Here is a 16386-nt window from a genome sequence, read left to right on the forward strand (position 1 = left end):
ATGTATTACTCTACAGACATCTATTCCACACCTACTGGGTCCAAATGCGCAACGGCTCATCCTGCCCTTGGGGAGCTCACCGTCTAGCATGCCAGATGGGTATTTAAGCAGGTCTCTAGAACACAAAGTAGGGTGAAATCAAGGCCTCGGAGGGGGTTTCAAAGTGGCGTGAGGTCCTGCGTGTATGGGGACAGGTGACGCTTCACAGAAAAGGGGTGTGTTAACAGAGGAGAGTTAATTCTGAACCGTCACCCTGACCAACAGCACACAATACAGCTTGCACTGACAAAGCAAAAGAAACAGCTCAATCCTTAGAACAACCCATTATAGCACTGGCACTGAGAGCATGACCGAGAACCACAATTTTTTAACTACTTTTGAGTAATGAGATTCATATAAGGTAAAAATCTTTTATTTTCTATAGGTTCAGAAGCATGGCTCACATGTGATCTGCATTTGACATTTCTAGAGGTTCCAGCTTTTTAGGAGATCAGTAACGAGAATGAGAAAAACTTACGGCAACGTTCTAACTTTCCTGCTCAAGGTGCAGCTAATGAACATTTCCAGTGACCAGGACTTCCAATCTGCAACACCGCTTTAACTGTCTAAGCTGCAGATAAAGTGTAAACCTGACTACTTAAAATCTTCCCTTGGGATTGAGTTTAGATCGTCTTCATGAAAAAAACTGCACCAGTAAAATGGAACCAGTGAGGGCCATCTTAAGGATTGGTATTAAAACAGTAATTCAATTTCAGCACCACAGAAAGCGTTGTGTTCCCAAGTTATCAAGCAGGAGTACTTCTAACACTGTAAGAAACAATTTTTTTTTTTTAAATTTTTTAATGTTTATTTATTTTTGAGACAGAGAGAGACAGAGCATGGATGGGGGAGGGGCAGAGAGAGAGGGAGACACAGAATCGGAAGCAGGCTCCAGGCTCTGAGCCATCAGCCCAGCGCCTGACGCGGGGCTCGAACTCACGAACCGTGAGATCGTGACCTGAGCTGAAGTCAGACGCTTAACCGACTGAGCCACCCAGGCGCCCCAATAAGAAACAATTTTGACTTCATAATTTTGATTGGAGTTATTTTAAAACGGTCCATTTCTGTGAACTTCTATTAGCAATGAATTCTGAACGCGTATAAAACCCATCTGGGGTTTTCAAGTCAAAACCTCTTCTAGTTAAAAACTTCTATCCATCAAATACGTTTGTATGTTAAGTTTGTTTGTTTTTTTTTTTTAGGTAGGCTTCACACCCAGCGTGGAGCCCAATGCAGGGTTCAAAGTCATGCCCCTGAGGTCAAGAGTCAGAGGCTTAACTGACTGAGCCAGCCAGGTGCCCTTGCATGTTAATTTTGAATGAAACCCTAATTTATGTTCTAGAATATCTTTTTGAAGATAAGCAGATTGAAAACAACTTGCACGTTGTCCATTTAAGTACTAAAATAGTTCTGTTCAATTATATCCCAAATCACTAAGATTTATCAGGTGTTCAGCAGAACAGGCTCTGTTCTACCCACTCCTCATGGGGCTTATTTAGTCCTGCTGCGAACTCTCCAACCCTACCAGACAACAGGCAGAGAAAAGAAGGGAGCTTGGAAGCTGTCTAGAAACACAAGCCATGGTTTAATAAAAATAAAGAGTGGTTTTATTGATAACATATAATTGCAGCTACATTAATATATATTATAAACTTTAAGGATTAGAAACCAATGACTTTATTCTTTACCGAGAATAATCTAGGGTACGGCCATATGTTCCGCGAATCTTACTTCAGCCCCGCACAGTGGTCCTAGATCTATTTTTCACAAAATCAGGAAGTCACCATCCAAGCTTTGTATCAGGCCACACGTTTCATTAAGTAGAAATAAGACATTATGTTTTCTTCAGCAAATACCCCTTTTGTCACATCGTCCTATCTTCTCACATTTATCTTAATATACAAAGCTTAACTTTTCACCCCCAAGATAACGTGCACGTTGGAAAGTGCAAGTCATGAGACAGCAGCAAAATGCTACTCTGCCCTTCGTATCCTGGATTTTTCATTTTTGCCCCAGACCCCGCTTTATCATTAAAACTACATGAATCCCACAGTGTGATACTTTATCAGAAAAGTCTTTTTGTGTACACGTTACCACAAAGATGGAAAACGTCAAACAGTCCGAGCAAGCATTTGGCAGACCACAGAAAGGAAAGAGGACCGTGGGAAAAGAAAACGCTTTAGTGTTTTAGAGCTGAAGAGCTTGACGGGCGTCATTCAAATTTCTCATCCCCTTCTTCCACGTCCTTCAGGTTGAGCACTTCCAGAGAACCTTTGCCTTTTGTCTCCTTTTTTATGAGCTCATCGATTTCTCTGAAGCAGCCTGGGTCAATCAGACACACCTGAAACACGGAACACAGGTGCTCAGCAGGTGCAACGGAATGAGCACAGCCCCCGCTTTCTCTCAGACACACAGCACGTTCCAGATGTCTCTACTGCTACCGTCCTACAGTGCAAGAACGAAGACAGAGCACAGGGAAGCAGGCAGGGCTCTAGTCTAGCCTCGCTCTTTTAAGTGCACACACAGGCCCCGCGACAGGCGTTAACCTCCCCGTCTGAGGTCGTCTCTGGACTCCACAGCCATCGAGTGAAGTGGCTGGAAGAGGAGAGCGTGGTTTTTTGATACTACGGTTTAGTGCGAGGATTTACAGTCTGGCGAGAGCACCTCTATTTATCCACATCAGAAGGAGAAAAAGCAGCTTGAAGGCCTATTTAGAAATCACATGTGAAGTTCTGAAAAGACCGGAGAACTTCAGAATGTCAGATGTGTCCCTTCGCGTTTAGGGAGGAATGCCCAACAACCCCGGCCAGAGCTTGTTTATACTGGCGCTGGAGCCAAATCTCAGGGCCCGGGTTTGCAGACAACCGAATCTCTGCTGCGTCTGACACTGCGGGGCCAGGACCCAAAGACACCATACTTTGCCGCGTCTTTAAAATGTTCTATGGGCAATGAGGCCGTCCAACTTTTCGTCTTATTTCCAATTTCCTCATAATAGAAGACTCACCGTAAAATATATTCTCTCGTCTAAACTGAGCATGGATTTAACCAGAAAAAACAAACCACCCCCCCACCCCCAAATCCCAAGTTGTGCTTAATTAACTATAATTTCGTTTTAGTCTGACCTTGAGATTTTTACTTAATTCCAGGTAAGATGTTTCTGGAAATGTCTATTGTTCACACCTTTAAATGTCTGTGACACATTTATGACTAGAAAACAGAGGATTCTGGTAACATGGACGCAAAAGAATAAGAATATTTTTATCTTACAATTTCTAACTGCTGACTGTAGTCTTCACTTTCTATAACCTTGATTAGGGGCTTCAGCTTTTCTTTCAGCTTCTTTCCTTCATTCACTGGAAGAAGGAACCGAAGTCTCATGTGAGCACGTTCGATCTTCATCTTCTCCTTTAACTGCTTTATCACTTCCAAAGCCTGGCGAGACGAAATTGAAAATGTTGGCAATTTCTTTGCTACCTTTGCTGCATTACTTTGTAAGGTATTCAAAACAAAGCAGTTCCCATCCGGCCAAATTAGACGGTGGTTTTTAGATAGGACACAAAGAACATAAACACCCATAGAAAAGAGAAGATAAATTGGACTTGAAGATTACACACTTTTGGGTTTCAAAACACTATTGAGGAAGTGAAGACAGCCCATTAAATAGGTGAAAATATTAGTCAATCACACATTTGATGAGGTGCTAGTATCCAGAATATATACAGAACTCTTACAACTTGATAATGAAGAAACAAATAAAGAATGGCCAAAGAATCTAAATACTAATTTCTCCAAAGATGACCAAAGGTCAACGGGCACATGAAAATATGCTGAAATCACTTGTTATTAGGGAAATGCAAGTCAAAACCAGAATAGTACACCCAGGATGGCTGTAATAAGAAAGGTAGATTAACAACAAATATCAAAGATGTGGAGAAATCAGAACCCTTGCACACTGATTGTGGAAATGTAAAATGCCTCAGCTATTTTGGAAAATGATTTGGCAGTTCCTCAAAAGGTTAAATATAGTTACCATATGACCTAGTAATTCCATTCCTGAGTCCAGAGAAATGAAACACGTCCACACAAAAATTTGCAATGAATTTCAGAGCAGCATTATTCATGATAGCTAAAAAGTAGAAACAACACAAATACCCATCAACAGATGGATGAATCAACAGAATATGGTATTTCCATACAATGGGTTATTGTTGAGTCCCAAAAAGGAATAAAGCACTATGAACCTTCAAAGGGCCACATATTGTCTGATTCCATTTATAGGAGATGTCCAGAAGAGAAAAGTCCATAAAAACAGAAAACAAATTTGCTGAACAGCTGTGAGAAGGGTATATGAGGAGTGAGTGCTAATGGCCACAAGGTTTCGTCTGGGGGTGATGGAAACGTTCTCAAGTTAGGTAGTAGGGAAGGCTGCAAAAACTTTGTGAATATGCCACTGAATTGTTCACGGTAAAAAGATGACCTTGTATGTCATGTGAATTAGATAGAAATCAAAAAAATCTAAGATGTGGAGTTGAAAGGATTCTTTAAAAATTCAAGTTTTATCTTTAAAGGTTTGACTTGGATAGGAAGATGAGAGCTGTAGTACATTTGTGTTTAGTTAAAAAAAATTCCATTACTTTTCCCTAAAACCCCCATCATTTCCTTCCTCCCTCCCCCAACCTCCTACCTTACTGCTTCCAAGTAGTATCACTTTATTATCACAGACAGATCATTTTCAATGGTTTCTTCAGAGAAAATTGAGTTTCGTTTGGATATTTTTTGACATTAAAAATCACTCACCTGCTGTTTTGTACTTTTATTGGTTTTGACTGAATAGTGGATGTCCTTCATGGCTCTCTCTATAAGGATAACAGTGTACGGTCTCTTTGTTTCAGGGTTCACACACTTGTCGGCCACAATGGTTGCAATGTCCCTGAACATCTGCTCCAGCTGTGTATGCCGTTCTTTATCTGATACTTGAACCTCTCCTTTAGTCAAAATCTAAAAAAACCCCAGATTTAAATGTCTTTATTGCACATTATTTGTTAACTGACCACAAGAATTAATAACTTGGGAGAGAAAATTAAATTCCATCCTCTTCAGCTACTCACATATAGGTAATAAATTGAACTTTGCCTAAATGATACACTGGATTATCTTGTGCTCTAAGATACTATTTATTTAGGTGGGGGAAGGGGAAAAGTCAATTTAGGCAAAGGTTGTAAATGAAAAGAAAATGAAAAGAAAAGAAAATTTAATTTTAGGTATATTATGCTCAAAATATAAAAATGGACAAAAATAAGGTAATTTAGTAGAAAATTTAAGTTTTGGAGACTTTGACAAAATATATTCATGTCCTGCATTATTAAAAATGATGCCACACAAAAAGACTCCCCAAATAATCTGACTAAAACGAGCAGAGAACTCGAATAGACATTTTCTCAAGCAAGACATACAGATGGCCAACAGACACATGAAAAGATGCTGAACGTCACTCCAACACCACCCATCATCAAAGGAATGCAAATCAAAACACAATGAGTTTTCACCTCACACCTATCAGAATGGCTAGAAATCAAAAAAACAAGAAACCAACAAGTGTTGGAGAGGATGTGGAGAAAAAGGAACTCTCAGTGCCCTGTTGGTGGGAATGCAAACTGGTACAGCCGCTGTGGAAGTATAGAGTATAGAGGTTCCTCAAAAAAATAAAAATAGAACTACCATGTGATCTTGTAATTTCACCACTGGGTACTTACCCAAAGAAAATGGAAACACTAATTTGAAAAGATATTTGCACCCCAGTATTTATTGCAGTATTATTTTCAATAGCCATGATGCAATCTAAGTGTCCACTGATAGATGAATGGATAAAGAAATAGTATACATACACAATAGAATATTACTCAGCCATAAAAAAGAATGAGATCTAAATAACGATTCAAGTTTAACATACGTTCAAGTACTTCTAATACATAGCTCTTAGAACTCACCTGCTTACAGATTTCTGTCTGGTCATCTGTTCCAAATGCACTGATCAGATCTTCCTTCTTTGCAACTTGACCTTTAGAAACATTTACAAACACTGAGTGGGTCTGTAGAACTTCATCAAGGTCTTTTTCCCTTGTGACAGCAGGAGAGAAAAGTCCTAAGTGAACACACTTGAAACTTGGAAATTCATTCACATTTAAATACAAGATGGCAGTGACATAGTAGTAAGAAACAACAAATAGCGAGAAGGAACATTTTCAAAACTCAGAACCGTATCTGTATTCCCACTTACTCACTGCAGAAAAACGTCACGGGATCACGTATGAAACACTGAGCTGTGGGGACAGAGGGCGGGCTGCTGCCAGGGAATTCCGATCCCTAGATGGCAGCAGCGAAGACACTACACACTTCGGTGAAACTACAGGGCAAAGATCTGTGACATCAGGATGTGCTATAGCCACGGAAGTATTTGGAAGACTAGGTCTCCACCCTTTAACATTATTTTGGCAAAAGGGCCATATTTTGGGGATTTCTTGGCTGTAGCTTTCAGGACACCAACCAATTAAAACAAAACTCCAAACCAACAACCCAAACCACACCAATTCAACAAAAAGGGAACCCTGGATCTAGGCGCTAAGCTCGGGAAAGACAGTGACTTTTCACGCTCACTGCAGGAATAAATTGTCCATTTCCTTCCCTGTCAAGACACCAGCTCGAACACTAGGGGCAGGCCGCCTCGTAGGCTGCAAGCTCCGGCCAGAGCTCGGACGGAGAGGGTCACTCACACGCCGCTCCGCCAGCCGACGACTTTGTTCTTGTAGCAGGCGATTTCGAAGCGCTTCCCGGCGCGCTTCATCCGTACCACGGCCACATTGGTTAGGCGGATCTGGTTGGTGGGGGTGAAGATCGACATGGTGGCTGCTCACAGCCCTTCCCGGGTCTGGTGAACCAAGGCACACCCGTGCGGCGGGCCGGAGGGACCACCTGCGCCTCGCTGTAACGACCCGGCGGCGCGCGGCACGACCACTACCTACCCGGACGGCCGCCACAATACACCCAGTTGACTTATTGCGCAGGCGTCAGGTGTTCCGGAAACCGGGCGAGGAAAAGTGAGCAACGACGCCTGCGCATTGTGGCTTTTACGACATCGGCTCGCGACAAGAGAAGCGCTCTTCCTTGATGTAATTTACTTCCGCCAAGGAGCTCTGATTGGCTGGTGATGCTGATGTTTTAGCTACCGGCTGGAAACGTAGAGTCGGTCCCTCAGAGTTCCGCAGATTTCGGGGTCGCGCCCTCAAACTTCTCTTACGGAAAAATTGTAAAATAAAAAACTTGAGAAAACAGTGTGATGAACCGCCATGAACCCATCGCCCTGCTTCAACGATTATCAACATTTTGCCATTCATGTTCCATTCTCCCTCTTCTTTTTGGTCAGAATAGTTTAAAGCAAATTATAAGGTTTTAGCTTTACAGTCTGTACTCCTCACAGATGAACGCAACAAGATTAACCATTATTACTTAATAGCATCTACTAGCCAGCCCATAACCCAATTTCTCGAAATAATGCTTTTTCACAATCGGTGTGTTTGAAGTGAGGTCCAAAGGAGACACAGATTACGTCTGGTTGATGATACGCTTTTAACGTGCCCATCTTTCCCAGGTTTCTTTCCTATGCCACCACGCCTGTCTTGACCCTGCTTCCCTCTAGACCCGCCCCTTGCACCTCTGAGCCAATCCGAGAGGAGCCGGGAGCGCTCGGGCTACCTAGCTTGGATCTCTAAGTGGGGCTTCTCTCTGGGCCCGCCCCTTCCCCCTCTGAACCAATCCGGACGGGCTGGCGAGTGGCATGGCTGCCCCCAGCTCTCCGGGCTCCGGGTATACTGGTAATGCTTCAAGATAGTTCTGGTCGTCTCCCGGTGTCCGAGCCAGGTTCTTCAGGTCTGCAGTCCTAGTCTATCGGGCCGCAGAGCCTGGGCTCTGAGGAGAATGGGTAAGCCGTCACCCCACCCCCCCCACCGCCCCCCGACAGGCAAAATCGTGGAGGGGTTGGAGAGAGGGAACCGTTTTTCTCACTCTCTCCTGGCGGAGTGGCGTCCTCGAGGACCGTCCTTCAGAGGTTGTTGCACTTGTCAGCCCGGGACAGGAGCCATTGACAGCAAGGGAGGATTGATCCTTGCTTTTGACCTGGCTTTTGCCTCATGAGGTTAGGGGATGAGTTCAGAAGGAACTGTGCTTCTGACCTCAAGTAAAACGCATAGAGAACTGCCCACTTTCTTTACCCACGTGTTTGGTGGCTTTTGGGTCTTTTCCAGGGTGGAGCAGCAACGGCAAAGCCCATGTTTGTTTTTTCCACGGTGGAGCAGCACCTGTAAACCCCAGAATTTAGGCTTCGCCTTTTGAAATTGCCTCCAGTTCAACATTTGAGGCCAGGTCCATTCATACGTCTTTCCAAAAAACGGGGTGTGAGATCCATTGCAAGTAACAGTGGGTCTTTAAAGTAAAACTAGAGCAAAGAGAATAGTATTTTTTAAAGCTTTTCTTATGGAGTACTCAAAACACAGCAGAGTTAATTCCACGTAAAGTGTTTTGACTTTGTTCACTTCTCTTGCTTCCAGGTGCTATACCCAAATGAAGGTACAATTTTGTGTTTTTCTGAGTTAGCATCGTTACGGTAATTTTATCACATGACCACATGCAGTTGTATATTATTTTTATTAGAGTTGATTTTTTTTTAGAATTCTTAGCCGGGTTGTTGAATATGAAGGTTGGTTTTATTTTATTTTTTATTTTATTTTTTAATGTTTATTTTTGAGAGAGAGAGACAGAGAGAGACAGCATGAGCAGGGGAGGAGCAGAGAGAGAGGGAGACACAAAATCCAAAGCAGGCTCTCCAGGTTCTGAGCTGTTCAGCACAGAGCCCATTGCTGGGCTTGTGACAGCTTAGAGCCAGATGTGGGGCTCGAACTCATGGAGTATGAGGTCATGACCTGAGCTGAAGTCAGATGCTTAACTGAGCTACCCAGGCGCCCCTATTTTATTTTTTATTCTTAAAATAAGGATGGGCAGCTTTGTATATGTAACTTTATGTAAAATTACGTGTATGTGTTGTTTTAAATTTAGATCCTTCTTTGGATACATGGGACTTCTCTTCACCTTTAATATCATTATGGATAAACAGGTTTTACATATATTTGGGCTTTGCCTTTGGCATTAGCCTTTGGATTTGTTTCCAGATTGTCATCAGGAAGCAGGTAAGTGGAGTTGGTTTTTATAGGAGAGAATTAAGGCGTTAGATTTATAGAGAATTTAGAGTGCAGATTTTCTAAGGTTTTCAGAAAAGCTAAAAGGAACTTTTCAGTCACTTTTATGTTTGGTCTCTACACAGGGTTTTTTTTTTTTTATGCCTAAAAATTTTATTCTCAGTTTTTAGAGACGAATTTATTATGAAATAAGTTATTTATGTTTTCTTTGATGGGCTGTGGATGTTTTACTCTTGAGATACAGGAAGAGTTCATAATGAAAAATTAAGCCTTCATAAGAAAAATCTATTTAGCACTTTTAAAGAGTAGTAGTCTTCTGTTTTCTTACCACTAATTAAGGATTGAAAAGTAAGTGCCTAGTCTTATTTCCATAAAGCACATTATGGATGAATGTATGTATAGTTCTGTCCTGGAGGAATTGGGAATCTTTATAGCCTTAAGGATCGTAGGTCCAGCCTTTAAAGGACCTAATTATATCAAGGGGTTAATATTTGAGGAGTACACCAGAAAGATTAAGAGAATAGTAAGATCGGTTATTGTCTGTGCTGTCATCACTACTGAAGTTGGGAAAAGCCTCAAACTTGATGGATTTTGTGTAGTTGTTTATCTTCAAGGACAAGAACTCAAAGGATAAATCTGTTCCAAAAGCAACTCGGGATTTGATGACGAATGGTTATATCTCTCTTCAAAAGAAGGACATCTTAGTGTCTGGAGTGAAGATTTTCTATGGTTCCCAGACTGGAACAGCGAAGGTGAGAACTTCATATATTTTTCTCTGGGTTTCTTGATCTTTTAGAATATCCCTTAAAGGTATCCATTCACAGTGAACTGAATCGGTCTTCTGATTTTTTTTTTTTTTTCTTTTAAATCTTCTTTTTTCCCTTCCCCAGCATACCTTTTTCCTTCCTGGGGCATTGCATGGGTGTTTAACCCTTGTGCCCAATTCCAGCCCAATTCCAGTCTGATGGTCACTGTCCTGAGGGGTTTTGTGCTGAAGCTTGCTTCTGCCTCAGCAGAATGGAGAGTTCTAAGCCTATTACTGATGGCGGGTGCAGAAGTAGGGGATAGTGAAAAGAGCATGTCAGCAGTAGCATCCAGTATGGGATGGGGCCCTGACTTTCACAACGTCACACATCTACTTAATAAAATGTGTTTTGGTTCGATAGTGTTAAAAGTGTTAACAGTAGACATCGAATACTGTTTAAAGTAGATATGTGCTGCGGATGTATTTGCTGTTGGCTTCTTTGTTATGAAGGTCACAGCTATTTAGTGCTTTTTAGGAAAAGATTCTAAGACGAAGGTGAAAATGAAGTTAAAAAGTCAGTGTCAACTGATTTTTGTGTGGTACTAAAGAGGGTCGTACTGCCCTCTTGTGGATGTTTTGTAGAATAATATTTTTTCGCTTTTCAGAACTCCAGTGCAGGCTTTGTGCCACATCATAGTTGAAGGTCACTTAACATTAACAAGCAACAGAGGTGGGGAACCAGAAGAAATGTAAAAAAGGCATCTGAGCAGCCAAAACAAAGTCCTTTTATGTTACTCATAAAAGATCTCAAAGCCTCTTTTTATGTGTGTTTTTAATTTTTTTAAAAGATCAAATTGACACTTGAAGACTGTAACAAATCCAGGTGTATGGAGGGTTCATTCTGAAAAGTACTTTCTAGTAAATCTCTTTTTAACTATTTCTTCTTTTTGATTCCTCTGATGGCTGTTTCTTTATGCTGTGTTTCTAGATTGATCAATGTTGGATAAAAGTTATTGACTTCTTATATTAGTTAACACAGACTTTCCTCAAATATCAGTTGTTGGCCTGTTGGCTTAATGTCGTTGGCCATCTCATTGTTGATACGGGTTAGATGACCCTCCTAAAAGCTATGCCATCTGAATTTCTTTATTCTGCTTTCACATTTTAATGGCTTCATATTTGCTGGGTGTAGATTAGTTTTTCCTTACAGCTTTGAAGGCATCACTTCATCGTCTTCCACCAGTCAGTGTTGTTGATAAAAAAGCTAGTCTCCTCATTCCTTTGTAGATGACTTGATTTTTATGTTTCCGGAAGCTCTAAAAGAGTCATGTCTTTGTCCTTGAGGTTTGGAACTTTTTTGAGATGGTGTCTAGGTTGGATCTTTTTTCACCTGTTGTGCTGGACACTCGGGCTCTTTTGAAGATTTGTGAGCATTTCTGCTAATGTTTTTGGGCATATTTTTTCCCTTCCATTTTCTGTTTTTTTTCTTTTTTTTTATTTAAAAAAAATTTTTTTTAATGTTCATTTTTGAGAGAGAGAGTGAGAGAGACGGAGATAGAGTGTGAACAGCAGAGGGGCAGAGAGGGAGGGAGAGACACAGAATCCGAAGCAGGCTCCGGGCTCTCAGCTGTCAGCACAGAGCCAGATGTGAGGCTCGAACTCACAAACCATGAGATCATGACCTGAGCCGAAGTTGGTCGCTTAACTGACTGAGCCACCCAGGTTTCCCATTAAAAAAAATTTTTTTTAACTTTTTTTTCTTTCTGTCATTTGTGTTGGCTGGATGTTAGAGCTTTTGGATGGCTTCTTTGTCTTAAATCTTTTCTCTTTTGTAACTCTTTTTCTTTCCACTTGGGGTTGTGGGATTTCAATTCCAAACCTTTTTGAATGTTTTATTTTGGTTCTTACGTTTTTAGTTGCAAAAACACCATTTTGTTCGTTTTTTTTCCTACCCCTCCCCCCAATTTTGTTCGTTTTTAAAACATGTTTATTTTTGAGAGAGAGCTCGTGCACATGAGTGAGTGGGGAAGGGACAGAGAGAGGGGGACAGAGGAGCCCAAGAAAGCTCCATGCTGACAGCAGAGAGTGTGATGTGGGGCTCAAACTCAAGAACTGTGAGATTAGGACCTGAGCCAAGGTCAGACACTTTCTGACCTTGCCATTTTTCTTTCCTGCTGCTTGTTCTAGTCAAGTTCCTGGTGAACCATGGTTTTCTGTTCATTTTTAGACAGAATGATGGGCTAGCTGGTGTGGGTTTTCTCTGTTCTTGTATGAACAGATGTGTGTTCTTTAATTATAAATTTTTCACCGGACGCTCTGTGCAGGGTGGGTCAGAGCATACCGTGTGAACTATTGGCCCCATATCTCCCTCTAACTACCATCTCAGATTTTTTTTTTTTAAGAGTAAAGCGCCTTGAAAATATCTGCCACTATCTCTAAATCTCCAATTTCCCTACTCCTGTTTTTCTTGGACCACTCTTGCCAGGCTTCTATGCCCTGACGTGTTCCCGGTGCTTTCCATATTGCTAATTAGTTCTCACCTTTCATCTTACTTGACATTCTTCTCTAGGTCATCCTGCTTGGCCAGGGCTAGTCTTCCTTACTTATCATCTGCTAATTTCTTCTCTGCTTGACCTCTAAAGGTAGGAGTGTCCCAAGGCTCTGTCCTTGAGACCCTGTCTCTATTTGCACTCACTGTGCTCTCTAAGGGATCTTATTATCTAGACTATGTTCTTGCCTCTAGATACAATTTGGCAAACTTTTTCTGTAAAGGGCAAGCCATTTTATTTTTTACGCTATGTATATGTATGTATTTAGGCTTTTAGTTTTTGTGGGCCAAATAGTCTTTGTTGCAGCTGCTCAGCTCTGCTGCCTTGGCGTGGATGCAGCCACAGACAATGCGTAAATTAAGTGGCATGACTGTGTTCCTGTAACTTGCACCTGTAGAACCAAACGGAGGGCTGGATTTGACCTGCCGGCCTTCGTTTGTATGTGCTGAGGGCCTCTGAATTTATGGTTTTCATCTGAACTGTTCTCCTCAACTCCAGACTCCCATGTCCGGTTACCTATCTTAGATCTTTGTGTGATGTCTAGTAGGCACCTCGGAATTCAGATGCTCAATCCGAACTCCCAAGTTTTTTGTCCAGACCTTTTTCACTTACAGTCTTTACCAACTTCATCTTTCCAGTTGCCTAGCTCAAAGAAAACCTTTGGCTTCTCTCTTTTTCCTGCTCCCCTCCCCCCATGCAGTTTGTCAGCAGATGCCGTTTGTTCTACTTCCACAGTGGGTCCAGGTGCCAGTCACTTCTCAGCACTGTGGTTCGGGGCACCCTCAGATTTTGTCTGGATCACTGCAGTCACGTCCCCTTCGTTCAGTGCCGCTCGGCCCCTCCCTCGGCTTCAGGGCCCCCTCAGCTCCGCAGCCAGAGGGACCCTGAAAACTTAAGCGGAACCACATTCCCAGCAGTGACCTCCTCATTCACTTAGAGTAAATGCCAGAGCCCTCACAGTGGCCAGGAAGCCCTCACGTCTGGTTTTCCATTATCTCTTTTACCTCATTTCCTTGCCCCCCCCCCCCCACCCCCCCCCCCCCCCCAGTGTTGTCAACCTCTTTGCCAAGCCTGCCCCCTCCTTTGGGCCTTTTCACTTCCATGTTACCTCTGTTTGGGGTAGCCGCCTGGCTTGCCCTCTCATTTCCTTCAGGTTTGGCTCCAATCTTTGTCTTTGAGACCACTTCTCCAGTTCTGATACCAGCTACCCAGAGTTTTTGTCAGATTCCACAGGTATAAGGGCCCAGTCTACAAGACTTGTCTCCACTTCAGATGCCAGGGGCCACTAGTCCCAGGGGCCACCTGTGCTTGTGACTGGAACAGCTATAAGTTCGATCCCATGGTCCTCCTTAGGTTCGATAATTTCCCGGAACGATTCACAGAACTCAGGAATTGCCTGACTGGCTACATTTACTGGTTTCTTGTAAAGGACACGAGACAGACACAGACAAATGGCAGACATGCATAGGTAGAGCAAGGTATGGTGGAGAGGAATGGCTCAGAGCTTCTGGACCTTCTCTGTGCACCACCTTCTCAGTGTAACAATATGTTCACCAACCCAGAAACTCCCTGAAACCTGTCCGTTAGAGGTATTAATGGACATTTCAAATCATTGGCCATTGATGATTGAACTCACTGGGAACGATGGTACTGAAAGTTCTAAATCTCTAATCATGTTGTTGGTTTTGTGACGACCAGCCTCCCTCCTGTAGCTACCTGGGGCCTGCCTCCCCATAAGTTACTTCATTAGGATACCAAAGTCAGTAAGTTCCAAGGGTTTTAGGACCTTTGTCCCTGGAACTAGGGGCAAAGACTGAATATGTGTATGCATATTTTTATCTTATGTACCTGTTCTGACACTCCCTGTGTATAATGACAACTATCGTCATACCTGTAATACTGTATTCTTACCCTTTACCCCGATTTATTTTCTTCCATAGCACTGGTCATCCTCTGATTAACTATGTGTTTTCTCATTTCTTTGTTCTGTATCTGTCCATTAGAATGCAGGCTCCCTGAAGGCAGGGACCATGTGTGTCTTGTTCACTGTTGTGTAATATTTCCCAGAACTGAGACTGGCATAGTAGATGCCCAGTAAATTAATAGATGCTTGGTAGGCTTGGCTTTAATCCTGGGAGCTTAGACTACTTAGCAAAAAATAGGAAGGCATTTTCCAGAGTGCCGACACCTGGCTAGAGGTTTGAGCTTTCCCCAAACGCTGGGTTCATTTTGTTTGGAGAAGAGCTAGCAGGTGTTTTGTCTGGGGGGTAAAGGGTGGATGTTGCCCAGGCTCTGTGTGCACTTGTTCCATATACAGATTGTCTACTGATGGGCTCTTCTCTGCCCAGGGTCCCCCCAGCTTTGGTGTAGTGGCTGACTCTGAGCCCAGAACCTCTCTGGGGTTCTGTCAGGAACATGGACTGTCCCCTAGGGCTTTCTCCTCCTTGTCAACCTGCTTCTGTTTGCTTTTTATCTTCCAGAAACATGTCAGATTTCTTACATCCCACATTCTCTTCCCTCTTCAGGATTTCTTACCTCCTCTATGTTTATTCTAGTGGGGCAAAGCAGCTGGAATGTCAAAAGCCAATTTAGATTTAGTCCCGTATATGTACTTACAGAGTGAGAACAGCACAGTTGAATGATTGATCTCCATAAAGATGCTTGGGAAAATGGTAGAAGTGAGTATAGCGTTTGGGTTTATGATGATAAATGTCAGTGACTGCAAAAAGTTTTTCACGATAAACGCCTATTCCCTTGCCGGCAGAGGTAAATTAAGACTGTACTTTGCTTATTTAGCTCATCGAAGAGTTTATGTGATTTTTTTTTTTTTTTCCCCATTAGGGATTTGCAGCAAGTCTTGCTGAAGCAGTTACCTCCCTAGGTCTGCCTGTGGCAGTTATTAATCTCCAAGAATACGATCCAGATGATCATCTAGTAGAAGAGGTTGGTAATTGTGTTAAGTTTTTCTTCAGTCCAAACCCTCAAATGTAACTGACCTCCTGCGTTCTGGGATAAATAGAATCTTCAGAACAAATTTCGTTTTCATGCTAAGGCATTTCAGTTGGCTGAGTTTGCAGGGTCAGTTAGAGGTGTTGAATATATGGTGTGGGACCCGTCCCTCTGGCATGTGGCCTCTCTTGGGGTGGGGGTAAGGGTGGGGAAGCTTGGTGGCTTGAAGTTCCCTCCTCCCTCCTGAACCAACCTCATAATCCAGGGAAGATTGTGATTGATGGCAGTGTGCAGAGCACGTGAACCACGCGTGAGCTTGCTGAGAGGTCAGGAGCCACTTGGGTAGCAGAAAGAGGATGGGTTTGGGACTTACAGAAGTCTCTCACTACCTGCGTGACCTCTGTGCATTACTTAATTATCTGTGTGGGTTTAATATCTTCACCTGAGAAATGCCCCTTGCTCTCGTCTAGTTACACTCAGAGAAGTTTGCCTTACAGCACCGATTCTCAAGGCATGGTCCTCGAACCAGCATTCTCAGCATCTCCTGGGATGGAAATGCAGGCCAGCCCCGCTGAATCAAAGTCTGGATGGGGGACTGTATTTTTACAGGTGCTCCAGGTGATTCTGAAGCAGCTGAAAAGTTGGAGAAGCACGTAGAGCAGGGGTTAATGAACTATAGAGCAGGGGTTAATGAACTACCTCTGTAAGGGGCCAGATAGTAAATATCATCTGATTTGGGCGCTGTGCACACAGTTCTGCCTTTGAGGCACAAAACAACCATAGGCAATGTAAATGAATGAGTGTACTGTGTTCTAATAACACTTTGTTTTTAAAAAAAACAGGCAGTGAGTTGGACTGG

The 16386-nt window shown here is 42.7% G+C and overlaps 2 protein-coding genes across 3 annotated transcripts in view; one reads left to right on the plus strand and one right to left on the minus strand.

The window, feature by feature from the left end:
- Positions 1 to 1623: 1623 nt before the first annotated feature.
- On the minus strand, positions 1624 to 7145 carry SBDS (SBDS ribosome maturation factor). Its single transcript, XM_019421735.2, has 5 exons — positions 6810 to 7145; positions 6027 to 6156; positions 4837 to 5037; positions 3307 to 3471; positions 1624 to 2380 (listed from the first exon to the last, which is right to left on the minus strand). The coding sequence occupies exons 1-5, from the start codon at positions 6935 to 6937 to the stop codon at positions 2252 to 2254; spliced, it is 753 nt and encodes a 250-aa protein (XP_019277280.1). The 5' UTR covers positions 6938 to 7145; the 3' UTR covers positions 1624 to 2251.
- Positions 7146 to 7830: 685 nt separating this feature from the next.
- LOC109250645 (S-adenosyl-L-methionine-dependent tRNA 4-demethylwyosine synthase TYW1) overlaps positions 7831 to 16386 on the plus strand; it is a 214866-nt gene continuing 206310 nt past the window's right edge. The window contains exons 1-4 of one of the 2 annotated variants that reach the window (XM_019421733.2): positions 7831 to 8014; positions 9145 to 9275; positions 9884 to 10036; positions 15420 to 15521. In XM_019421733.2, the coding sequence (XP_019277278.1) occupies positions 8011 to 8014; positions 9145 to 9275; positions 9884 to 10036; positions 15420 to 15521 (390 nt within the window). In that variant the 5' untranslated portion in view covers positions 7831 to 8010. The remainder of the gene's footprint in view (positions 8015 to 9144; positions 9276 to 9883; positions 10037 to 15419; positions 15522 to 16386) is intronic. The other variant, XM_019421734.2, reaches the window with a different exon arrangement.

Source organism: Panthera pardus, unplaced genomic scaffold (assembly GCF_024362965.1).
Source record: "Panthera pardus isolate Hobbes unplaced genomic scaffold, ASM2436296v1 HiC_scaffold_4, whole genome shotgun sequence".
NCBI lineage: Eukaryota > Metazoa > Chordata > Mammalia > Carnivora > Felidae > Panthera > Panthera pardus.